This window comes from Xiphophorus couchianus, chromosome 15 (genome assembly GCF_001444195.1).
Source record: "Xiphophorus couchianus chromosome 15, X_couchianus-1.0, whole genome shotgun sequence".
In the NCBI taxonomy this organism is placed as follows: Eukaryota; Metazoa; Chordata; class Actinopteri; order Cyprinodontiformes; family Poeciliidae; genus Xiphophorus; species Xiphophorus couchianus.
Window position 1 is genome coordinate 4925775 of NC_040242.1, and position 25154 is coordinate 4950928.

The following is a 25154-nucleotide window of genomic DNA, read 5'->3' on the forward strand; positions in this document are numbered from 1 at the left end:
CCGGAATTTTTCTCATGAAAGACGCGCATGCGCTCTGTTGAACCAATCAGCTGCTGACCTGCAGCATCACGTAGTGTGTGTGTGTATTTACAGTCAGATACTGTTGGACCGAACCGAACCGAACGTTCTGATCTCGGATTAAAACAAAGTTCAGCTTCCTGACGTCATCAACTGTGACGTCAAATAATGATGAGTTTGAGAATCTTTATCCTGTCAGAATGAAGGTTTTATTTCATATCTCTTGTATTTCATTTTGACACATTTATGTTTTAAATTTTTGTGCGACCCGTTAGAACCGACTCGTTTATTTATTACCTTTCATTTGATTTCATAATTCAGTGGAAGAAATAAATTAAATCCCATCCAGCTCCCAGCATGCATGAGGCGACAGTGGAGAGGAAAAACTCCTGTTTAACAGAACGAAACCTCCAGCCGAACCAGAACCAGGAGTGTCCAGGATCACTTCCTGATCCGCTCCACGTTTCCTGCCTCTCCGCTCCTTCGCTCTCGGTCAGTTAAATGGCGGCCCCTCAGGAGGAGGAGCGGGGCCCCAGTGGGGCCCCAGTGGGGCGCAGCGGGCCGAGTGGCTCTTAGCAAAGGGGGGTTGAGGGGGTAAAGGTGCAGGATCTGTGTTTCCATGGAGACAAACAGTTAGATCTTCATGGCAATCAAACATTGAAGCAACCCCAGAACTCTGGGAAACTTCCCATAAATATTCCCACAGTGGAAACTTTTCCTCAAAGCTCCGACCAAAACAACCCCAGAATGGTCTAGTCAAAGTCCAGACCCCAACCCAACTCTTTGACTATAAATTCTGGCTGAAGAATTATTATTCCTCCAGTTTCACAGTTCTGACCCGTTCTGATGTTCTGAAGTTTGGAAAAGTATGACAACTTTCTAACTGAGCACAGGTTCTGGGTCTGGGTCTGGTTCTGGGTCTGGTTCTGGTTCTGGTTCTGGTTCTGGATCAATAAACAGCACCCTCTCCACCACATAGTGGACAGACAGCGGAGCACCTTCTCACATAGGCTGCTCCAGCTCCGCTGTCGTAGGGACAGATACAGGAAATCCTTCCTGCCACATGCCATCTCACTGTACAATAAAAGCTAAATCATTGCTCTGCACTAATCAGTCCAATTTTGCACAACTGCACTGTGGCACACTTGCTGTACATATATTTACATATACATATCTGCATTTTTTTGAATCTTTGCAAGGACTGCTCTAAGCTGCTTTTTAAATTGACAGCATATTATATTTTATTTTTATTTTATCTTGTCTACATTGCTGCTCAGTGGTGGTTGTTGTGTGTCTTGTCTCTATGCTGTAACTGTGAAGTAATTTCCCTGCTGGGATGAATAAAGTACTTCTATTCTATTCTATTCTATTCTGGTCCTGGGTCTGGTTCTGGTTCTAAAGCTAAAATAAATCAGTTTTTACAGGAAAACATAAAACATGTCAACAGATTTTTAAACAAATAATTTATTTTAACTTTTTTTCTGTTTGGAAATTGAAACATTTGCAAAGACAGAAAACAGAACCAGACTGGACTCGGTTCTGATCCGATCCGGTCTCGGTTCTGTGGATGTTTTTTTACGTTGGGAGTGTCGGATTTACTTTCAGCTGCGGATGAATCCGGTGTCGTTGATGAGGTGCTCCGTGTCGCCATGGCAACCAGTGAAGTCAAAGGTCAGCAGACGTGATGTTCAAAATCCAGCAGCAGGTTTAAAGGACGACTCTTCATCTCTGATGAAGACCATGGTGAGGTTCTGACCCTTGTAATAACCAGGTTCTGATTGGTCCAGAAGTTCCCAACAGAACCCTCAGTACCGGACTGCAGGTGGTTCCGATAGGTTACCCCACTCTGCTGCCACAAGGGGGCGCTGCTGCTAGTGGCTAGCTTTTTGGAAAAGCAAGCATTAACCAACAATACAAATCAAGATGGCCGCCATAGACGTTATCGCAGATGAATGCTTTTAGTGTCAAATTACAGTCAGGAAAACATAAAACATAGAACATAGAAAGCAGATTTACTGATCATTTTTTATTTTTCAAGATGGCTGCAAAGGTTGTCATGGAGAATTAATTTTGGCACTAAATTTTAAAACTGTAAAATTTTAGCCAACATATTTTGAACCACAGAAATCCACAGAAACTCACCACCACCACCTGGTGGTGACTTGGCTTCGGTGGTGGGGGAGGATGCCGGTCTGACCTGCACGGACTGTTTTCTTCACACACACATACAACCTGTAAATTTTATCTGCCATTATTTATCTATAATCCATTCCCTAACATTCTTGTATATTCTGTATAATCTGTATAATCTGTGCATATAGCTCCCATATTTATATTTATACACAATATCTATATCTCTTGCTATAACCCCTTATAGTCCATACATACATAGTCTTGTACATCTGTAAATAAATATTTATATCTCGTAGAGCTTCTGGATAGATGCAAACTACATCTCGTTGCTTGTACTTGTGACAGTGCAATGACAATAAAGTTGAATTCTATTCTATTCTATTCTATTCTATTCTATTCTATTCTATCAGACCTGGACCTGATGCAGACCTGATGCATGAGGTCCAGGTCGGATGCATCAGGTCACAACCCTCAGCAGTTGTGAGGGTCTGCTGGGAACGTCTGGCGGAATCCCCTGTGAGACGGAGCTTTAACTCCCATCTCCGGCAGAACTTCAAACACGTCCCGGGGGAGGTGGGGGACATGGAGTCTGAGTGGACCGTGTTCCGTGCCTCCATTGTCGAGGCGGCCGATCGGAGCTCTGGCCGCAAGGTTGTCGGTGCCTGTCGCGGCGGCAACCCTCGAACCTTCGGTGAGGGATGCTGTCAGGCTGAAGAAGGAGTCCTATCGGGTCTTTTTGGCCTGTGGGACTCCAGAAGCAGCTGATGGGTACCGGCGGGTGAAGCGGCTTGCGGCTCGGGTGGTTGCTGAGGCAAAAATGCGGGCGTGGGAGGAGCTTGGAGAGGCCATGGAGAAAGACTTCCGTACGGCTTCGAGGCAATTCTGGTCCACCATCCGGCGTCTCAGGGGAGGGAAGCAGTGCAGCACCAACACTGTGTATAGTGGGGATGGTGTGCTGCTGACCTCTACTCGGGACATTGTGGGCCGGTGGGCAGAATACTTCGAAGACCTCCTCAATCCCACCAACATGTCTTCCATTGAGGAAGCTGAGCCTGGGGACTCTGGATTGGGCTCTCCAATCTCTGGGGGCGAGGTCGCCGAGGTGGTTAAAAAGCTCCTTGGTGGGAGGGCCCCAGGGGTGGATGGGATCCGCCCGGAGTTCCTTAAGGCTCTGGATGTTGTAGGGTTGTGTTGGCTGACGCGACTCTGCAATATCGCATGGACATTGGGGGCAGTTCCCCTGGATTGGCAGACTGGGGTGGTGGTCCCCCTGTTCAAAAACGGGGACCGGTGGGTGTGCTCCAATTACAGGGGAGTGACACTCTTAAGCCTCCCTGGCAAGGTCTATTCAGGGGTCCTGGAGAGGAGGGTCCGTCGGATAGTTGAACTTCGGATTCAGGAGGAACTCCCCAAGTGGAGAAGTTCAAGTATCTCGGGATCTTGTTCACGAATGAGGGAAGAAGAGAGCGGGAGGTCGATAGGCGGATTGGCACAGCGTCTGCCGTCAAGCAGGCGCTGTACCGGTCCGTCGTGGTGAAGAGAGCTGAGCCAAACAGCGAGGCTCTCGATTTACCAGTCGATCTACGTTCCCACCCTCATCTATGGTCATAAGCTTTGGGTCATGACCGAAAGAACAAGATCGCGGATACAAGCGGCAGAAATGGGTTTTCTCCGCAGGGTGTCTGGGCTCTCCCTTAGAGAGAAGCTCAGTCATCCGGGAGGGACTCAGAGTAGAGCCACTGCTCCTTCACATCGAGAGGAGCCAGTTGAGGAGCATCTGGTCAGGACGCCTCCCTGGTGAGGCGTTCAGGTCCCACCGGGAGGAGGGGAAAACCGGGACACGCTGGAGGGACGATGTTCCTCTACTGGGAACGCCTTGGGATTCCCCTGGATGAACTGGAACAAGAGACTGGAGAGGGAAGTCTGGGCCTTCTGACCCCGCGACCCGACCCCGGATAAAGCAGGAGAAAATGGATGGATGGATGGATGGATGGATGGATGGATGGATGGATGGATCCTTCATATTTTCTTGATTTTCTGTTTCACTTTTCTGGTGGACATGTTTCAAAATGACTGCCATGGTTGTAATGGAGAAAATATGAGCCAAAAGGTTAGCTTCACTAGCCATTAATTCGCTAAACAAGAATCATAGCTATGCTAACGTTAAACAACTAAACACCTAAAAATAATTAGCAGAACAATGCTAAGCTGCTAAACAGATAAAACTAAGCAGACGCAAACATTTAGCTGCGAAGCATAAAACAATTAGCAGAAGCTAATGCTAATGTCTCTCAGTCTGTTTCTTCTTCTTCTTCTCCCAGTTGAAACTCACCAACAGTAAAGTCCTGTTTCTGATTCTGCTGCATTTTATTACTTTAAAGTTGAATAAACACGACAACCAAACATAAAGTTCATCCAAGTCATAAAATGGGTAACATTTTATAAAAATAACTGGCTGAAAAGGTTCAAAAAGGTTGAAACCCAAGTGGCTAATGGGAAATATGTGAGTGAAGATGTTATGATCTGAATGTGAGGAGAGGAAGTTTGCTGGTGGTGCAGAGCAGCTTTTAAATATTAACGTATTAAAAAAAACAGAAATTATCACTAAATTATAACAAAACTAAATTTTTAATATTTAGCAACAAGCAAATATAAAAATCAGGTTAAACTCATAAAGGATATTGAAATAGAAGTGACACCAGAAATTTTAGCTTTTCATATTATCCATGAAAAACTAAAATGTCAAAAATTATTATAACATTAAATAAAATTAAATATTTTCTGAATAAAACATTGACTTTACATGTTTTACTTGTGATTAATATTTCCATATTTAGAAATCTGGGGAAAGAATAACAACAACAACAACAACAATAATAATAATAATAATAATAACAATAATAATAATAATAATAGTAATAATAATAATAATAATAATAATAATAATAATAGTAATATTAAATGCATCAGATTATTTTCATCCAGCTAATTAAATATATTCTTAACTTGATTCTAAGGTTTAAAAAGAATTAAGAGACAAAAGTTTATTTAAAAGAATAAAAGTTGTTATTAAAGAATATTTTAATTTCTGTCACGAAGCGTCGGTGAAACTGATTATTGAAATCAAAAGAATCACATATTTCTAAAACATCTCCAGGAAATTCCAGTTGAATCTGCAGAGAAACTCAAAAATCAAAATAAATATAATTTATTGTAAACAGTTTTAATTTGTTTTTAAAATCTATTTCTGTCCTTTTTTGTTTATTCAGCATTTTGTGTTTTTCCACCTCAGTTGTGTAATTATTACATTATTTACATTAATTTAAATCTTCATGTTTTTGATTCTTTGTAATTTTATATAATCTCTTACGGTTTAATTTAATCTGTTGAATCTGAATATTTGTTAATAAATCATTGGTTGGATGAATTGCTGCTTTTCTTAAATCCTTTTTGCTCCGGATTATAATCTGGGGAGGAAAAATATTCCCAGATTTACTAGGAATCTGAAAGTTTCCGCCATTGATTGAAGATTATCGATTATCAGAGGACAGACCAAAAACGCTGCTGCCCCCTGCTGGCTGCGCTAAAAACGACACCAGAGTAAAATTAAAACATTTCAAATAAAAATCTGAAAATTCTCAAATTTTCCCCAAAATTAAATCTGAATATTTTATCAGCAAAAACTCTAGAAATAAATAAATTAGTAAATTTTCACTGGTTGGAGATTTTTAAAATTAGTTTCTTTAAATGAACAAAAAGATTTTGAAACAATTTTCAAATATAAAACTGAATTATTTTTGTTTTAAACCAGAAATAATTTAATCTGCAGAAAAATAAAACAGAATGTATTATTTCATTCAGAATGTATTTCCTGCTTCCGTATTTTAACTAGGCCTCCTTTAATAATCAATGATTATTTATTATTGATTATCAGATCAAAGCCCGCCGCTGCGATCTGACCTGTGACCCGCGGGAACCAGAAAGACTCGGAACGGGAAAACCCAAAAAGTCCGGAACCAGAGCCGGATCGGAACAACTGGACCGGCTGCCGGGGCGGGAAGGTTCTGGATCCTGCCGCTTCCCGCCCTTCCTCAGCGAGGTTTCGGTTCCGATTGGACCGGTTCTGGAAGAGCTCAGGTGACACCGCAGTTCGAGTTGAAGCAGACCGGTTTTGGTTCCGAATTGGACCTGCAGCAGGAAGACTCCTGGTTTCTGGACCCGAACGTATCCGGTTCCGTCACCAGAACCGTCAGGCTCATCTGGGTCGGAACCGAACAGTAGCTCTTTCTGGATCATTTTTTAGTTTCTGCTCTGAACTGGACCGAACCGTTTCTGTTTCAGAAGAACCAGAACCGAGTCAGAATCTTCCTCACATTTATTCAGAACCACAAACAATAAATAAACTGAACACAGAAAGAGAACAAACCGAACCGGGTCCCGGAGCGGACCCAAACAGTCAGAGCGGAAAGTTCGGTTGGGTTCGGCTCATATCCAGCTCCAGGGGTAGAGGAGCGGCGTCGGTCCGGTCCGGTTCGGCCCGCAAGCGGCGCGCAGCAGCGGGGAGAAGGCGCACAGCGGCAGGGCGAACCCAGACCGAACCTCCAGCGGTTCGGACGGCTTCCCGTCCCGAACCAGCAGCGGGATCGCGATGCGGCGCGCCGGAAGCAGCGGCAGCGCCTCGTGGCCGCGCTCTGCGTGCGCGCGCTTCATCTTGTATCGGTGGTTCTGGAACCAGATCTTGACCTGGTTCGGGGTGAGCTGGATCCGGCCCGCCAGGTGCTCCCGCTCCGGAACCGACAGGTACCGCTGCTGTCGGAAGCGGCGCTCCAGCTCCGAGGTCTGAGCCTTGGAGAACAGAACCCGCCTCTTCCGGTTCTTCTGGGCCGAACCGAGCCGGGCCGCAGCGCCGGGATGCTCACCGGGTCGGTCGGTTCCGGACTCTGAGGCGGGAAGGAAAAGAACTTTTGTTACTGTCAGAGACCCGGTTCAGCAGTCCGGACCGGAACCACACCAGAACCATAAAAGTTACCGATAAAAGTTTGGATCAGGTTCCGGTTCGGCTAAGACCATGAAGACCTGAACCGAACTCAGAACAGGCTCTGGTTCCGGTTCTGATGGAGATGAAAGAGTTCTGACCTGCTGCTCGGCTCCACCTGCTCCAACACTTCGGTTCTGGTTCTGGGTCCGGTTCCGGTTCCTCCCTGGAGCTCTCCTCCTCGGTTCCGGACCCGGATCCTCCTGCGGGGTTCGGAAGGTCCAGAAGATCCCGCACTGAGAATCCGGTTCTGCCTCTGGAGCCGGACGGCATGGCGCAGGCGCAGAAGGAACTGATCCGGGTTCGGTTCGGGTTCGGGTCCAGTTCGGGTCGTTAGAGAGCAGCGGAGCTCCGCGGGGTTCGGTCCATGAAGGGTTCGGCGTTCGGGTCGGACTGAGCCGCTGCTGCGCCGCGGCGCTTTAAGAGGGAGGAAGAGGAGGAGGAGGAAGGTCACATCATCATCATCATCATGATCATCATCATCATCATCATGTCAGGCTGCCGGCCGAACCGGTCCGCTTCTTATCTGGACCGGGGAATCGGGAGGAATGTTTGGTTCTGATGAATATTCTGGGTCATAGCAACAGGAAGACGTTCAGAACCGGATCAGAACCATTCAGAGAGACGGCCCAGTTCAACCTGTCCAGCCTGGTGGTGGCAGCATCATACTGGGGGAGCCGAACCTGGGGTCAAAGTTCAGCTTCCAGCAGGAGGACAGGACGAGATCAGAGCTGGTGGCCTAGTCAAAGTCTAGAGCCGAGGTGCTCAGAACGCAGACCAGGTTCCGCAGAGTTCTGATTCATATAATAACACTCCGCACTTTTCAGATTTTAGCTATGAAATTGATGGAAACCACTTCCTGGTTCCGATCCACTTCCTGGTTCTGATCCACTTCCTGGTTCCGAAAGGTCTTCCGGTCTGAGGAAAAGTTCAAAGGGTGTGAATACTTTTTAGAGGTTCTGTTCCAGTGAATGCCGACCCAGTCCGTTTGGTTCTGAAGGTTCTAAATATTATTATTATTTTAAATCTTCATGATGAAATTTGAATCTGTTATAATTGAAGTTATAAAGCGTCATTAGTGTGTGTGTTGGTGTGTTGGTGTGTGTGTGTGTTTATTGGTGTGTGTGTGTGTGTGTTGGTGTGTTTGTTGGTGTGTGTGTGTGTGTGTGTTGGTGTGTTTGTTGGTGTGTGTGTGTGTGTGTGTGTTTGTTGGTGTGTGTGTGTGTGTGTGTGTGTGTTTGTTGGTGTGTGTGTGTGTGTGTGTTTGTTGGTGTGTGTGTGTGTGTGTGTTTGTTGGTGTGTGTGTGTGTGTGTGTTTGTTGGTGTGTGTGTGTGTGTGTGTTGGTGTGTTTGTTGGTGTGTGTGTGTGTGTGTGTTTGTTGGTGTGTGTGTGTGTGTGTGTGTGTGTTTGTTGGTGTGTGTGTGTGTGTGTGTTTGTTGGTGTGTGTGTGTGTGTGTGTGTGTGTGTGTACTCCAGTTTTTCTGTTTGCAAAAAGACAAAGTAAACCAGGAGGATTTAGGTCGATATTTGAATTTGGTCCCATTGAAATGAAAAAATAAAATAAAATAAAATAAAATAAAACGCTGCACCTGAAGATAATTATAAGATTTGAATCAGTTTGTTTTATTTTTACTCTAATTAGAAATAAAAATTCTTCAAACTGCATCAGATTCGCGTCTTTCCTGAATTGCGGTCGGACCGTAAAGTGAGGTCACTGGGGGTCAATTGGAGGTCCGGGGGGTCATTCTGCTTGGGGTCAAAGGCCACAGAGAAGTTAGTGTTTGATAAATCATTGATAATCTTCTGTCGGTCTGGATTAAATCCCGTGTTTGGATTTATTCTGGTACTCCGAGTCTCTGCCGGTCACCTGTTAGCGCGCAGCGCCCCCTGCTGTCTGAAGGAGGAACTGCAGCCAGCTCGGCTCATTATTATTATTATTATTATTATTATTATTATTATTATTATTATTATTATATGATAAACTAAACCTTCAGCCTGAACACCAGACGGTTGTGGGTTTGAATCCCGGTTCGTCTGAAGGATCACAGAGGATTTACTACCGGAATATTAGAAAAACAAGTTAATACACTTTACACGACTAAAAGACAAATAATAAGATAAGGAGTAAATCAGTTTAAAATGTGTTTAATTCAAAATGGTTTTGTAGAGCAGGCAGTGGGCGGGGCTAACACTGCTATGTGCATTCTGATTGGTCTGCAGCTGTGTAGGTTCACCAATCAGATGATTTCATTATTTATGATTTTTGCTTTTAATTAATGACTGAAACTTTTGATTAACGTTTCTTATATTTTGTATTTATTGCAATTTATTGAAAGTTTCACTTTCATGAATTTTATAAATTCATTTATGATTTTTATTGAACAAGTTATTTATTTCTTGGATTTCTTGAATGGATAACTCTATGAACTTTATGATGTTACATTTTTATAATACTTTATTATACTTTAATTCACTTTTACAGGAAGCAGAAAACAAACTTTAAATCACAAAGAACAAAATTTTCTTCTTTTTTTTTCTCTGAACTGAAAAGTTCTGAGTTTTAAACTGGAAAACCGGAGAACTGGGAATAAATCCTGCTTGGGCTCTGAAGGTTCTGGTTCTGGTCCAGGACGGAATAACAGAATTACACATGAAGAGGTTTTATTAGAATAAATCATAAACAAAACAAAGTCGGGCTTTGCAGAAATCCCAAAGTTTATTGAAGTAATTAAATGGACATTTATTCATTTCTGAGTCTCATTAACTCGAAGTTATTCCGGCTTCATTTATCAGGCAGATTTGAACCTTCATATTCATTCATTCATTCATTCATTCATTTATTCATTCATTCATTCATTCATAACTGTCATTTAAATGTCACAGGAAATTTTTTCAGTGTCTGTTTTATTTGTTCGATTTTTTATTGCTTATATTTTATTTGTTTTCATCTATCAGTCAGAATTTTAATAAAATTCTTGAAGACATAATATTTTTTACGTTTGAAAAATGTTGATATTTTATAACTGTTCATTTTAGAGCTAATTTATTATCTAATGCTGTCTGAATATTGTATTTTGTTTCGTTTTTACTTATTTATTAAAAGATCGGATATTTGGATCGGTTTGTTGTTTTCAGCCTTTATGAAGATTATTATTATTATTATTATTATTATTATTATTATTATTATTATTATTATTATTATTCCGGCCGGATTCCCCTCCCCGGACCCTCCGCTCTCCTCGGGCCGCAGCAGAGCCTCTAATCTCGGTCACTCTGTAGGATAAGCCGCCGCTCCAGTCCGCAGGCCCGGACCCGTCCATCCGAACCGGTTGTCTGAGCGGACTCGGCTCCTGGACTCGAACTGCTTCGGAACCTCCTGTCAATCAGCGAGCAGCTGCCAGGGCCGCAGCGTTATTTTGGTGTAACATTTAAAAATGTTTTTCTCTTTATTATTTAGTTTACCTGTAATCCTGACCATGGCCAGCTGGTGGCAGTAATGAGGCTTGAAGAGGGCTTTTGGCGCTTCTCGGCTTCCGTTCAGTGGGTCCAGACGTCCTGTTTGTCCTGCTGTAGTGTGTTCTTCGGGTTATTTTGTTCTGTTTAACCTTTTTTCTGACTCGGTTCGGTTCGTTTGGATCGCTGCAGCTGCTTTCTGACCCGCCGAGCAGAAGGAAGGTGAGTGAAATTAGAGATAAAGACAAAGGTTTAGCTAAATATGGCGTCTGATGAAGCAGAATTGTTGAGTTTTTCATATTTAATACATAACATGTTCTAGTTGCTTTTATTAAATGTTTTTTTTTTTTTTTTTACCGTTTAAAAACTTTTAAAACAAGTTGTAAGAAACAGAAAAATCTAAAAAAATAAGCGGAAAAATATAATGACAACTTGTAAAAGAATATTTTCTATGAAGAACATCTTGAAAATGACGGAAAGTACATGGAGTTTATTAAACAGTTTAATAAAAAAGCCAAACAAACCAAGAAACAACAATTACCTGTAATATTTTAAAATGAGTACTGTATGAAAAATATGAAGTAGCAAGAAGATTCAATGTAATATTCTTTTTAAATAAATGATTTAAACACGCAGAAATAGAACTGTTAGATTATATTGAAATGATTGAGAGGCTTCATGTTTGTCATAACGGTGGAAGAGATTTATGACACTGTTGGACACCAGCCATGCAAGGGCTATTAATCCCACAATGCACCTCATTAAGCCCCCAGTCCTGCAGGAAGAGGCGGAGTTTCAAACGGAAACTCAATGACGTCACGGAGGTTTATATAAAGGGACTCTGAGCTTCACCAAGTTTAACCAACACTACTGATGTTGTTTGAACCAGAGCTAAGCACCAACGTTTGAGCCATGCTAGCCACGCATAGCCTTGCTAATGTTATATAAACAGCTGAGTGGAGATTTACAAGAGCTAATAGCCCCGGGCTAGCTCACCTGGACCAAACGGCTAGTCTAGAAGCTAATGACGCATCGCAAGTGTTTTCTTACTGTTCTGGACAACTGCTAGCCCTCCTTGTTTTCCATTGGAATGCTGTTCACAGGAGGTCTGGTACCCGGATGAACATTTTATGTGTGTTGTGTAATTTTAAGTTGTTTAGAACTGCATCCAAACAGAGAAGGCCACGCATGCTATAGCCAAACGAGCGACTCGTTTAATCTTCTTCCAGGGAATGTTTTCCTTTTCCTTTGTTTCATGCAACGAGGTTTCATAAAATAGCCTCAGGTTCCGCTAAATGTGGATCATAGCTAAATGTGCTATGGGTAGGCCTGTCGCGATAAACGATAAATCGATTAATCGTACGATAAATTAAAACTATCGACGTCATTTTAATTATCGGCATTATCGTCTCTTCCGGCCTTTTTCTCTTTCTGTTGATGACACTGAATGAAAAAAGGCTCAACTCCGGTGCTCTCCACTGACCCCCGCCCTTCCTCGTTTCCTCAGTGTAAAGCCCAGCACACACCGATTGTCGGCCGTTTTCAAAACCTGACAGACCACACATTAGCCGACAGAAATCCTAAGTATAACGGTTCCACCGGGTTCGGTCCTGCCGTGTGGTGTCCAACAATGGGCACTAAATAATGGCTACAAGTCCAGTTAACTAATTTTAAAACCAGGCATTAATCAATGCTTTACTACAATCTACCTGCAATGCATGTGGCTAGTGTCAGCGTAAAGTCCTGCCTGAATGAAAATCATTATAACCTATTTACGTCACGTTAACGAAGAACAGCTGGAAAGTTACCGGGTTTATCAACTGCGGTAGCAATTTCGCTCCAACTCCTCCTCTTGTCATTTCTATATGCTTTGCATGTTGAATAAACATTAATGTTGTTTCCACGTATCATCTCTAATGTCCGCTGGACTTCGGGTTGCGCCATATCAGCTGTTTGGGATTCCCCGACGTAATTTCCCCTCAGAAAACACAGAGGAGAATCCGCGCTTTCTGATTGGCTGCCTGTCACATTCAACAGGCTGCGTTAAAGCGCCCAGTCTGGGGAAAACCCCTGATTTAGATCGGAGCAGCAACGATGATCTACCGTAACACACCACACAATCTTAGAAAGACCAACGTTTTAAGATTGTCATAAGGGGGAAAATAGGAGCAAAAAATCGTGTAGTGTGAACTATTGCATCAGGTAGTCCATGTGCCCATCTTCTCTATTTAAATCTAATTATTACTGAAGGGCAACATAATATACAGACTTCATAATCTGCACTCTTTTGGTTGAATGCAGTATTTATTTCCACTTTGGCTTTATGTTGTTTAGTTTTTATCAAGTACATTTTTTGTTAATGGAGACTGAGAATCCATTTTGTTTTTGGTTGTTTTGTTTATTTTGTTTATCAGCTCCAGTGTTAAATATTATTTTGAAAATAAAGTGTATCTATCTTTGGCAGGAAATCACATGCATTATTACGTCATTTCCATTAAATCAGTGTAAAAAGGTCTTCAAACAATATTATCGTTTATCGCAATAATTTTTTGAGACAATTAATCGCTCAGCAAAATTTGCTATCGTGACAGGCCTAGCTATGGGTTATATTTGGCTTTTCTATCAAATAGCTAACTATCAAACGGTTAGCATTAGCTATTTCCATTACTTTCTGTCAGAGTTTCCCCCAGTAAACCTGCTCTGCCCGGCGGGCGGTCCACCATGTTTTTGCATTAAAAGATTTTAAGTAGACAGGAAATGTAAAAATACTACTGGGTAATTATGTTACTGGAAAACATCTTCAGTGAAACAATAGTTAAATATAAAGTAATAAAACAAAACAAAAATTAAAATTAATATCAATTATTTGCACCTCTGTTTAATTCAGATTTTGCTTATTGAGATTATCATTGCTGCTAAATTTGATTTAATTGTTCCAGCATACATAAATTAACAGATTCTAAATTGTTTAGCATTTAAATTTAAGATTTAAATGATCCAGTCTGTTTATCTTCATAGCTGGACTGTTTTGTTACCATAGCAACAATCTGATGCTGTGAGTTGAATCTTTGAGTTTGAGCAAATGAATAAACTGTAAATATAACTGATTGTTTTCAGGTTGGCCAGTTAATCTACTCTCTCTCTCCCAGATTAAATCCAACACAGAAGCTGTTAGAGGTGCTGATGGTTTTAGCAGCAAGAGGGGCCCCTAGGTCAGATTCTGCTCCAGGCCTCATGCAGCCTTGGACCGGCCCTGCAGGATGAGTTCAATCCGCTGCACAGACATGAGCAACAAACTGAGATTTAATTTAATGCTAATGTGGCTTTATGAGCTCTAACATTTCTGTCTCTTGAGTTTTTAATAAGAGCCACAGAAACTATTTTGGTTGGTCCAGTTTCTCAGATCTCCTCACTCATTAACTCTGACTAAGTGGAGAAAGCATTTGGTATGATTTGATGCTTCATAACCAGAAAAATAATAATAAAATATTATAAAACCATCGTGAAGCGTGACTACGAGGAGAGCGCCAAGCTCCTCACCGGATGAACCTGCATGATGAGGTTAGCGCTGGTTTGTTAACCGCTAACGCTCCGACCAACCGGAACACAGACATGAACCTTATCAGCACAGACAGCGCCACACGCTGGCGGCGTGTTGAAATGGAAACGCTGCATAATGTTTTGTTCACAAAGATAAACCAATCTCACCGCTAGTCAACGCTCCTCTGAAAGCGCGAAGACGAGTTATTCCTGCGGTTCACGTAGAGCTGCGCAACCAGAGCTAACGCAGCGGGTTTAAGCTCTTACCTTGATGTGGAGTTTGCCAAATAACATAATCCCTTACAGAGGGTTGATGTAAATATCTGGTCAGTCTGTGTCCAGTTTGAGTGAAAGGAGGCGATCCGCGCTGAGTTAAACTTCAGAAATCAAGCAGCAGCGTGAGGCAAAGCGCAGATGCTCCAGCGGTGTCGTTGGTCGCTCTGCCGGCTTTAAGTGCATCAAATATAAACCATCTGTTAGGAATAAATTTGAAACGCTCAGAGCAACAGATACAAAACAGATTAAAAAAAAGAGTTTTTATTTTCTAAAAGCAAAAATAAGCAATGCTTCTCCTAGCGGGGGACAAGTAAAGCCTGGTGGGCGCCAGGCTTATAATACACTGCTATCAGTTCTTTGATGTATTAAACCATGTGTCAAATCCAGGGACCAGGGGCCCAATCTGGTCCGTCATGTTATGTGGCCCTCTAGACTCCAGAGCTGTGAGGATCAGGGCTACTGGGAACAAAAGGGCTCTGACTTTTTAAGGAAAGGTTGGATTCTGAGATTAAACTTGGGTTGAATTCCTGTGTCCCCTCTGTCCCTCCAGATGTCCCCACGGCCCCTGGAACCCCTGGCCAGGCGGGTGATGAAGGGCGTGGTCATAGTGGAGCTGCTGGGCGTGTTTGGGGCCTACTTCCTGTTCCACAGGATGAACAACAGTCAGGGTAGGACGTGCGGCCTGTCGGCCATGTTGCTTAGGGAAGAAAACATCTGCAGGAACATCTGCTCTCTTCTCTTCCTGCTGCAGAGTTCAGGAGCTCCATGAACAGCCGCTTCCCTTCAGTGCTGGAAGGTGAGCTCAGCTCTGCTCTCTGGGCCGGTTCTGCTCTGGTTCCGGTGAGCCCGGCTGGGCTGCTGGTTCCACCTATACTGAGCGAGCCCAGTTCAGCCCAGTTCAGAGGATCTGGGAAAGGAGCTGGGTTGTGTAAAGCGGTCAGCAGGGGGCAGAGTGGAGCTAACACCGAATCTCAGAACCAGAACCGGATCCAGTTTAAAACAATAACCAGTCAGGATCAGAAAAATATTCCAGAGTTTATTAACAAGAGAAAATGTTTGTGTGAAGCTTTAATAAATGAAAATAGTTTAATAATGAAACAGTCTTTGACAGTCTCTCCTGTCCTCCCAGTTTACTACCAGTCCAACGAGTGGGCCGGGATCTATGGGATCCGGGAGCGGGACCAGGAAGCCTGGGCGGCCAAACGGGACTGAGCTACTTCCTGTTCCTCCTGAAGGTCCCGCGGCCCCTCGTATTCCTCCTGATGAAGGAGCTCTTCCTGCGGCGCAGCGTCTGGGAGTCCCGGCCGTGGATCCAGTCGTCCCGCTGCGATTCCCACTTCAGCTGCTTCAGGCCTAAAAAGAGGAAGTGGAGGAGGAAGAGCGGAGGTCAGAACCAAGCAGGTTCAACCCTTAAAGGGACAGTTTGGCTTTAAAAGCAGGAGAATCTGAACCAGCCAATCAGGAGCCGTCCTGGAACCAGAGGGGCGGAGCTTACCACTTCTATCCATCCCATAATATCAGAGAAAGGATCAAGTGGTTCCCTCCAGAACCGGATCGAAACCATCCCAACAGTAAGAAAAGCAAACTGTCCCTTTAAGGAGCAGAACCGGTTCTGTTGGACTAACGACTCTGAATGTTCTGACCTGCTGGAATCCAAACTAAAATAAAACGATTACGTCTCCTGATTCATGCACAAATGCTTCTAAATGTTTTCCGGCCCGTTCTGGTCTGGTTCCGGTCCGTTCTGGTCCTACCTGCTCTGTCGCTGTTAGCCATGGCGTTCATGCTGATGTTGTCCAACTTGCAGTCGGTGTTTTCGTCCAGCAGCGATCCAAACTGCAGGAAAACAGGAGAATGAGAATTGCCTGCAGCGCCCCCCGCTGGCTGAAACCGGACCATCCGACCCGAGCCCAAAACAAAGCCGACCCGGTTCTGCAGGGAAATAACTCACCTCCTCCGCTGAAGCACACACGCCTCCGTCTTTCCTTCGTTTCTTCTTCTTGTCCTTCTGCGGTTCTGGAAGAACCAGGAAGTGAAACAGGAAGTGATTCCAGATGCTGCAGAACTTCCTGCAGAGTCAAAAAAGACACAAACCTAAAGGTCCGGAGAAATTTGGCTCCTTGAAGGACTTCCTCTTCCTGGTTTGAGGAATGGCAGGAAGCTCCGCCTCTTCGCCTGAACCTGCAGGAAGGAAAACACACTTCCTGTTGGGATCCCAGCGGATCATCAGGGAGGAAGAGGAGGAGCCGAACTGACCTTCAGGAACGTCTTCATCCTCGCCGTCCTTCAGCTCTGGACCTGCAGGAGGGACAAACCGGGATAAACCAGGAGGAAGCCAAGCGGACCGTCCTGAAGAACGCTCCCTACCTTCATCATCATCATCAGGGTCCATGAAGGTCCCGCCTTCGTCCTCTCCAAAGTCTTCCTCATCCATGCTGCCCAGGGACACCTCCTCATCGTCCAGGTCATCCTCCATGTCCGAGTCCTCCGAGTCCCTGCCTTTCTTACTGCGGACGTTCCTGGGAAACATGGGAACATCAGAACCAGAACCAACTGGGACCGTCAATTGATTGAGCACATTGATCCTAAATTCACAGACGGTGTTACATGATCCATCCACCAGGGGGCGACTCTGCAGGTTAGAGCCAATAAAACATGTTTATCATTAAAGTAATTAATGTTTCCTGTGATGCTCTCTTCTGATTGGTCGGCTTCACACCTGTCACCTGTAATGAGGCCAGTTAGCCCCGCCCCCGGTTCGTTCTAAATAAAATGATTAAACGGTCAAGGCTGGAAACTTCCAGACATTTTTCTAAATTTTCAGCTTTAATTTCTTTTCATGGATTCTGGAAAACTCACCCTGCAAAGTCCAGGTCCGGAAAGATGGTGAAGTCGGCCTCCAAGGAATCTGTTGGGATGATGGGAATGTTTCAACTAGGGCTGAAACGATTCGTCCAGTTATTCGAGTTTGATTATTAAAATTCCTCCAAGAAAATTTATCTGCTTCGTTAAATTATGTTTTATTATTATGTGTTCCGGCCGAGTTATTATTTGCGTTGCGCAGCGCTCACTTCCGCCTGACTCCGTAACGAAAGCTAAGTGTTAGCAGCGTACGGTCCAGTTTTCTAGTTCAGCCTGGGAGGATTTTGATTGATGATTTTGTCTTTGTCGTTTTTCGGGGACCAATAAGCATCTTTAAAATGACTGGCGTGATGCCTGGAGTACGGCAGCTTTTCTCCTCCCGGAGCCGCTGCCTGCTGGCGGTTCAGAGCGCTGCAGGTGTATTTATACAGGTGAGCGGATGGACTGAACGCTGTGGGCATTAGATGATTAACATAAGTGTAGCTTTACGGACGAACCAAAACAATTATTTTATATCATCCCGGTCTCAACAAATGGGTGGCGGAGAACGTTGTGGTGGCGCGTAGCTGGTAGATGTTTGAATGTGACGAACGAAGGAGTCAAATCCCGTCGCTAACATGAACATAAAGCTATAAATGTCTTGGAAAGGTCAGAGTTCATCTATTAAACTGACTGGAGATGAACACAGAAACCAAAAGACGTTTTTATAAGCGTATTTGTGAGCCTGCTTCTTTATTATGGACCTGAACATAATTTCAGATTATTGTATAACTTTTCTTCAGGTTAACTTGGAAAGTGATCCATTATTGTTACGAGTTAATTTTCTAAACTACAGAAAAGTTATTTTTATCGAAGCGAAAATGTGAAAAATTGGTCTGATGTTGATATGATGGTAAAACTGCTGTTAGATTTACCAACGTTTTATTTTATTACTCGATTAATTGATAATCGATATATTACTCGATTACTAAAATATTCGTTTACCACAGCCCTAGTTTCAAACATTCTTGTCAACGACTCGCTAGGAACGACTCGTTAGTACCGAGTGCCTTCTCGAACTCGTCGTCATCCACGCTCTCCACGCTCTCCTCGTCTCCGTCGGGTCGCGGCTGCCGGCTCTGCTTCTCCTGCTGCCGTTTCTTGAAGAAGCTGCAGAAATAGAACCGGACTCTGGGTCATCTGGGTCAGAACCGGACTCTGGGTCGGACCTGGGTGGAACGGCGAGACTCACCGGTGGAAGAAGACCTGGTCCACGGGGATCTGGCTCTCGTCTCTGGACAGGAACTCGGCGCCGTTCACTGGAAGAACCCAGAGTGAGAATCGGACCTGGAAACGTTCGGAACCAGAAGCACCGGCAGGGAAAACTCACCTGGCAGCGAGCCGACCGGGAACCGCTGCTTGGGCCTCAGTGCCGCAGAATCCGTGTTTTCTGACAAACAGACAGGAAATTGGATCAGAACCGGCCCGGGTCGGGAAGGAGCCGGAGAGCGGATCCGGGATTCTCACGTTTTCCTCTGAGCTGCTTTGGATTCCTGAAGACGAAGCGATCCAGGAACCGGATCAGCGTGAAGTCCTGGAGCGGGTCGCCCGAGTACTGGACCGGTTCTCCCTGCGGACAGGAAACACATGAAACCCAGGCCGGGTTCTGGAGGACCGGGCCGGGTTCTGGCGTTACCTGCAGGACGGTTCTGGCGAACAGGGACACCGATGGGTGGAAGTGCAGAGACAGCTGCAGAGGGGGAACAAAACCGGGTCAGAACAGAACACAATCCAGAACCGGGTCGTTTGGGTCAGTTCCTCACCCGGTGCAGCTCCCACAGCGGCGAGTGGTCGGCGCCGCAGAACAGCGGGTTCCTGTGGACCGGGTCGTAGTTCTGGGAGCTCCGCCCTCCTGTCAGAACATTCAGATGTCAGAACCGCCTCGACCACACCTGTTCTGATCCAAATCAGAACCAAGAAGGGACCAAGCACCTTCCAGGTTCTGGTGGTGGACCCATGACGCCATGGGCCGGGTCGCTGGTTCCGCCACAGCAGGTGACTCCTCCTCTTCCTCCTCTTCATCGAGGCGCCTCTCCTCACAGACATCTTTAAACTCCTCCTCTTCCTCTGCCCCGTCCTGTCAGAACCCATCAGAACCAATCAGAACATCAACAGGAGTTAATATGAGGTGAAACCGGATCCCAGCGGTACCGCCCGAAGGCCCGGTTCTGGCCCGGTTCCCTCACCTCCCCCTGCTGCAGCAGCATCCGCAGGCCCGGCTGGGCCTTCATCACCTCGGAGATGAGGAAGAGCGCCCCGGCGGCGAAGCAGGCGCCCTGCTGCGCGGCGACCTGCAGCAGCCGCTTGGCGAAGGCCTTGACGCGCCGCGGCGCCACGTCCGCCTTCAGCGCCTTGAACAGCAGGTTGAGGAACAGGCTCTGCCGCGGCGACGCCGCCAGCCCCGGGTCCAGCAGCTTCCTGTTGGAATATAAATGAATGTTTATAGCTACAGTCTGACCGGGCATGAGTTTAGCTTTTAATAGCTACACAGCAGAAACCGAAATTTCCAGTCAGGTCAGAGTAGTAGAATGTCGATACGGCAAGATGAGGAAGTCCATGAAAGCCATCATCATGGTACCAGGTCACTCACCAAATTACTCAGATTACTCGGTAGTGACGCATTACCAAGTAACTTACAATGTAGCTGAGTAATGCGTTAGATTACCTTATGGTGGAAAAATGTTCTCAGTTACCAACGTTTTTATTACTGGTGAAAAGTATTTGGATTAGAGTAACGCATTACTCTGTAAGTTACTTGGTAATGCGTTAGATTACTGATCAATTAGATCAGTGGTTCTCAAACTTTTTTCAGTGATGTACCCCCTTAAAAATATATTTTTAGTCAAGTACCCCTTGACACGGGCAAAACATTTTTGGAATTAAAAAGAGGTACAGTGCTGTAAAATCACTGTCTGATTTATTAAAGCCAAACAAATTATATCAGTGAACCTGACAAATACATCCATATTGCAAACATTGCATGGTTAAACAAAAAAGAAAAACAGAAGACGGTGACCACCAGGAAGGTATAAAACCAGTCAAACCGTTTTATTTTAAAGGATATTGAAACTAAGTACTGAATATAAAATTCAGTGCATGAACACACATTTATATTTTATCGAACTTTTTACAAAATAATTTTTCCCAAGACTTATTATGAGGAGCCTACTGATTTTTTAAAGATATTTTGAAAAGCTTCACGTACCCCCTGCAGTACCTCCACGTACCCCCAGGGGTACACGTACCTCCATTTGAGAACCACTGAATTAGATTATGATGTTACTAAATAAGTTACTAAGACAAGCTGTTAAAAATGTTCGGCCAGTAAAGTTAGTGACAGGATTCATTGCAGAATAAAACTAATAAAGTTATTAGTAACTTACTTTATTAATTACTTTTGAATCAGTGAATCAGTAACGAAATTGCAATTTAATCAGCCTTTTCCAAAGTAAGTGGGAACCAGTGCCCACTGGGTTTTCTCCAGTTGGTGGGTCTCTTACCTGTACAGGGCCACGTAGAAGCGGTCGGACACGCTCTGCTGCGCGTCCAGGACCTGGAACAGCAGCATCAGCGCCTGCACCGCCGTGTTGAACTTGGCCATGTGGACGACCCGGAACAGCGTGTCCAGCTGCTCGCGCACCTTCTCGTCTCCGGCGTCGGCGTAGGGATACGCCCGGTTGACGCCGGTCAGCAAAGCGCTCAGCATCTTGGACTCCACGTCCTTCTTCTTGACGCAGGCGCCGAAGAAGGAGAAGTAGACGGCGATGAGCTTGGCGGCCAGCGGCGCCTCGTCATGGCTCAGCATCACCTGGCTCAGGAAGCACACGGCGTAGTACTGCGCCTTGGCGCCGACGTTGGGCCGGAACATGAGGCGCTCCACCTCGCAGCACACCACCGCCTTCATGTTGGGGTGGTTGTGTAGCAGCGTCTCCAGCAGGTGCGCCGCCTTGGCCGCCATCTTGTAGTCGGGGTCGCCCAGCTTGTTGACCACCTGGACCAGCAGCGCCCTCTCCTGCTCGGGCCGGCTGCTCAGCAGCTCGTGGGCGGTGGTCAGCGCCTTGACCTTGGTGGCCCCCACCGTGTCGTGGCCCACCTCGTCCAGCGCCGCCACGAACTGGGCCACCTGCTGCTTCAGCTGGTGCTCGAAGTACCAAAGGATGAGGCGGCGGTCGCGGGCGTCGCGGTTACCGCTCGCCCGCTCCTCCAGCTGGTCGAAGGGGCGCTGGGCGAAGGGGCGGAGCTTCCGGTGCTCGGGCAGCAGGTCGGACAGCAGCAGCTCCCGTATCGTGTCCAGGGCCATCAGGCCCATCCGTCGGCTGCCCTTCCTCTTCACCATGGAAACCAGCGTCTCCACGTGCTCCAGCATGTGCACCGGCGCGTCCTGCACCAGCACCGTCATGGCGGCCATGCGGTCGGCCAGCGCGCCGGAGGAGACCACCGTCTTCATCCAGGCGGAGTTGGCTCCTCTCTGCATGTTCTTCTTGGTGCGGTACAGCTCCACCTCGGACTCAAACAGTCGCTGCGCCAGCTCCTTGTAGCGGGAAACTATCGCCGCGTCCTGTGGCGTATCCGAGCCTTCCGAGGCGTACTCAAGCTCGAACCACTTCCCGCCCGGCTTGATGAGCAGAACCTGCCGCGGCTGGAACTCAAACTGGGCCGGCTTCTGCTTCGGCTTTTTCCCAGGTGGAACCGGAACATCTTCCTTCTTCTTCTGTTTTTTACTCTGAGAGCTGGACACTTGATCCACGGCCGACGCTTCTGCAGCCTTTTTTCCCTTCCTGTGGTCTGCAGCGGCGTCGCTCTCCGGCTGGTCCGGGACGCTTTGGCACCCGGTGTGGGCCCGGATCCCCAGTTTGGAGATGAATCCCTCCAGCTCTCCCTCCTCCAGGTCGTCAATGGCTTCCTTCATCCCTCCATCAACGAGCTCGGTGGAGTCATTAATGGCCGCCAGCAGGATGTAATCCGCCTGCAGACGGAGAGCAGGGCTCAGAGATCCCACACGGTTTCACTTTTAACGTTTTACAAAGTTTACATTTCAATTAAACTGCACCTCCAGTCCAAAACAACATTTTTACGTCATAAACCAACACCATGCAGATGAAGCTCGGGCTGCTGGCAGAGTGAGGTGCTACACCCAGAGGATCCTGATCTTCAGGGATCATGGTGAGTTTTAAAAGGAAATGTGCTGAAAGAACTTCCTCAGAGCAGAAATTAAACCAAAAACTGTACAGAAATAAGTAATTAAATAAAAACATTTTGCATTAAAGATTAAAAACTGTTCTACCCTTCACCTCTGTTCAGGTTTTAGCTTCACATTCTGTGAATAAATCTCTTAATGACATTTTGCTGTTCGATTATCTTTTAATCCAATTTAATCCCTAAACTGTATCGTTGTTCAGTCCAGCAGAAAGGACCCAGCTTTTCACATGGTGGTGATAGAAGGGTCTGTTATTGCATTCAAGTCAAGAAAATCCTTTTCTTATTTAAAAATGTAATTAAGCTGCTTTTATACAATATTAGAAATACAACATAATTAAGTGGGTAAATGGCAAATCTGCAGAATGTTCAGATATTTTTATCTGAATAATAGATTTTTCTCCTCTGTTTTTCAATGACTGAATAAAAACCTAAAGTGATTAAACGCAGCTACTGTTTGCAGTCTGGCGACAGAAATCACTTCTGTGACGTCATCTCATCCTAAAGAGCGAACCTGACCAATCCCCACCACTGGTTCTGTTCAGTTTCATCGAGTCAGAACTCCAACAGTGTTCTGTTAGTGAGCCCGACCTGCTGAAGCTTCTCTACCGAACCGAACCAAACCATGGGTCCGTTCGCTGGGCCTCGCTGATATTTAGGACCCGTTTCAACATGTGTCGAACCGGACCAGGAGCTCCACTGGTGAGAAACATCTGGACCTCCACTCGCACCCAGGGTTCTGTTGTAACGGATGTCCCGTCATCCCCAACCGAACCGCTGACTGACCTGGGTCCCTCCGAGCCGCAGCACCTCCTCCAGGTTGAGCTCCTCTCCTCCTGGAGTCTCCTCCTCCTCGCTGTTCTCCTCCTGCTGGGACTCATCGGAGCTCCTGCTGTCCGCCATGCTGTCTCTGCGGCGTGGAGCGCAGCGCCGGATGGAGACAGAGAGAGGCAGCGAGAGAGCGCCAGCGCCCCCATAGGTCGGAGGGGGAACTGCACCACAGACTGCACACTGCAGACGGAAATTTCTTTCGTAAATGTTATTCTAAGTAAAAAATGACAAAATTGTCTGTAGAAACCGTGGCCATCCTTAAACCAAACATTTCATTTCGACTATTAATACTTTTATCATCACTTTAGCTTTTTAAAAAAGTATTTAGTCTTAAAAACGGCACCAATGATACAGGAAGACATATTTCTATAACATTCAGAAAAATATAGGAGATAAAAGGAAAACGGAAAACTGGAATAAATATTTATACATATCAGATTAGGGCTTACCTAAAGTAATTGGTAAAGTGCGACAAAACTATACGATGATTGCAATCTGCCCAAAACGCCACAGTGTGTATTTATCGAATGGACTGCAAATGAATCAGAAAGGAGACAGTGCAAAGAACCAATTTAGATCGTGAGAAAATATTTTTGGAAGCGATGTAAGTAAAATAATAGGTCAAATTGTGTTACTTTTGAAAAATATAAATCTAATAAGGAGAATTTATATTACTACTATTAATTTACTTATTCATCATTAGTAATTTATCTGAGTTATTTTACTCCTTTCCCTCCGTTAATTTCTTGTCCCCTCTCCAGGCCACCTGGGGGCGGTAATGCTTTCTATAGTTCTTTGCCAACCGTCATTAAAACAAAGAAGTAATGTCGCGCTTTAATCCGTCTGCCGGAGGATCGGGCCGCCGGATGTTTGGTCTAATGTCATGGTTTGAGATTGATGCGATTCTTTTCAGGTAAATTATAATTCGGAAACACTATTCTAAGTTATTTATTGTTTTTCTGACAAAGTTGTTGAAATCATTTTTGTATCAAGCAGCGCGGCAGACAAGAAACCGCCTGACTTCGAACTCAGCGACGTTTTGTTTGGCTGCTGGACTCCCTAAAACATCTGAGAAACAAAAATGGCGTCAGGAATCAGCAGCAGATCGAGGGTGGACATTGAGAGGAATCTCTGCAATCAAGTGAGGATCTGCTGGACTCATTAAGGTAGGCAAAGCAACTCCGGTTATCATCCATCAGGAGCGGTGGATGCTAACGCTGTTGACGGACATCATATATTTTTCCATCAATAGAGTAAAGCGCGCTTTTCTGATTTAGATAAGATTCTTACATTTTCTATGGAAAAATAAGGCACATAAAGTACTCTGTTCTCTCACATTCTTCACATTCTTTGAACGAGGTTTAAATGTTTTGACATTTATTGTCTTTAATCAAATATTTAAAATTAATTCCGTTAAGAGATTTTTAAAATTCCATGTGGAATATTATAACGATCATCTCTTAAAATAGGTGATCTCATCACCACAGGCCCCTACAGTTGATATGTGGATATTGCATATTTCTGCTATTGTCTCAGTCGAAAAATTGACCCATGATCTTCATCAAAAGTCGGACAAATTCTGGAGGATCTGGAACCCACTGCAATCTTTCTTACAGAGAATGTAATTTTTTACTTATTTTTTCTTTTTTTTTCTCATTTTTACACTCAGTATGTCATTCATTTGGTTGTCCGACCGTTTCGACTACTTTGAACCATGGCTGGGAATGTCTGTCTGTATTTAGTGTATGTAGGTTGTATGTATGTTTTTAT

General features: G+C 45.1%; 3 protein-coding genes across 5 annotated transcripts; 1 reads left to right on the forward strand and 2 right to left on the reverse strand.

The window, feature by feature from the left end:
• Positions 1 to 6508: 6508 nt before the first annotated feature.
• Positions 6509 to 8305, reverse strand: nkx2.2b (NK2 homeobox 2b). The gene is made up of 2 exons (XM_028040966.1): positions 7288 to 8305; positions 6509 to 7091 (listed from the first exon to the last, which is right to left on the reverse strand). The coding sequence occupies exons 1-2, from the start codon at positions 7457 to 7459 to the stop codon at positions 6637 to 6639; spliced, it is 627 nt and encodes a 208-aa protein (XP_027896767.1). The 5' UTR covers positions 7460 to 8305; the 3' UTR covers positions 6509 to 6636.
• Positions 8306 to 10706: 2401 nt separating this feature from the next.
• Positions 10707 to 16141, forward strand: LOC114158981 (protein CEBPZOS). The gene is made up of 4 exons (XM_028040972.1): positions 10707 to 10862; positions 15007 to 15124; positions 15208 to 15252; positions 15586 to 16141. The coding sequence occupies exons 2-4, from the start codon at positions 15007 to 15009 to the stop codon at positions 15666 to 15668; spliced, it is 246 nt and encodes an 81-aa protein (XP_027896773.1). The 5' UTR covers positions 10707 to 10862; the 3' UTR covers positions 15669 to 16141.
• On the reverse strand, positions 15473 to 23499 carry cebpz (CCAAT enhancer binding protein zeta). Of its 3 annotated transcripts, none has more exons than XM_028040920.1 (17): positions 23340 to 23499; positions 20858 to 22323; positions 19544 to 19775; positions 19290 to 19434; positions 19121 to 19209; positions 18994 to 19047; positions 18825 to 18927; positions 18688 to 18747; positions 18550 to 18616; positions 18361 to 18467; positions 17316 to 17364; positions 16832 to 16975; positions 16713 to 16756; positions 16551 to 16637; positions 16408 to 16472; positions 16211 to 16292; positions 15473 to 15809 (listed from the first exon to the last, which is right to left on the reverse strand). In XM_028040920.1, the coding sequence occupies exons 1-17, from the start codon at positions 23454 to 23456 to the stop codon at positions 15670 to 15672; spliced, it is 3051 nt and encodes a 1016-aa protein (XP_027896721.1). In that variant the 5' UTR covers positions 23457 to 23499; the 3' UTR covers positions 15473 to 15669. The 3 variants fall into 3 exon arrangements, with proteins under 3 accessions (XP_027896721.1, XP_027896720.1, XP_027896719.1); XM_028040919.1 differs by having other exon boundaries at positions 16829 to 16975; XM_028040918.1 differs by having other exon boundaries at positions 16713 to 16754; positions 16824 to 16975.
• Positions 23500 to 25154: the final 1655 nt, after the last annotated feature.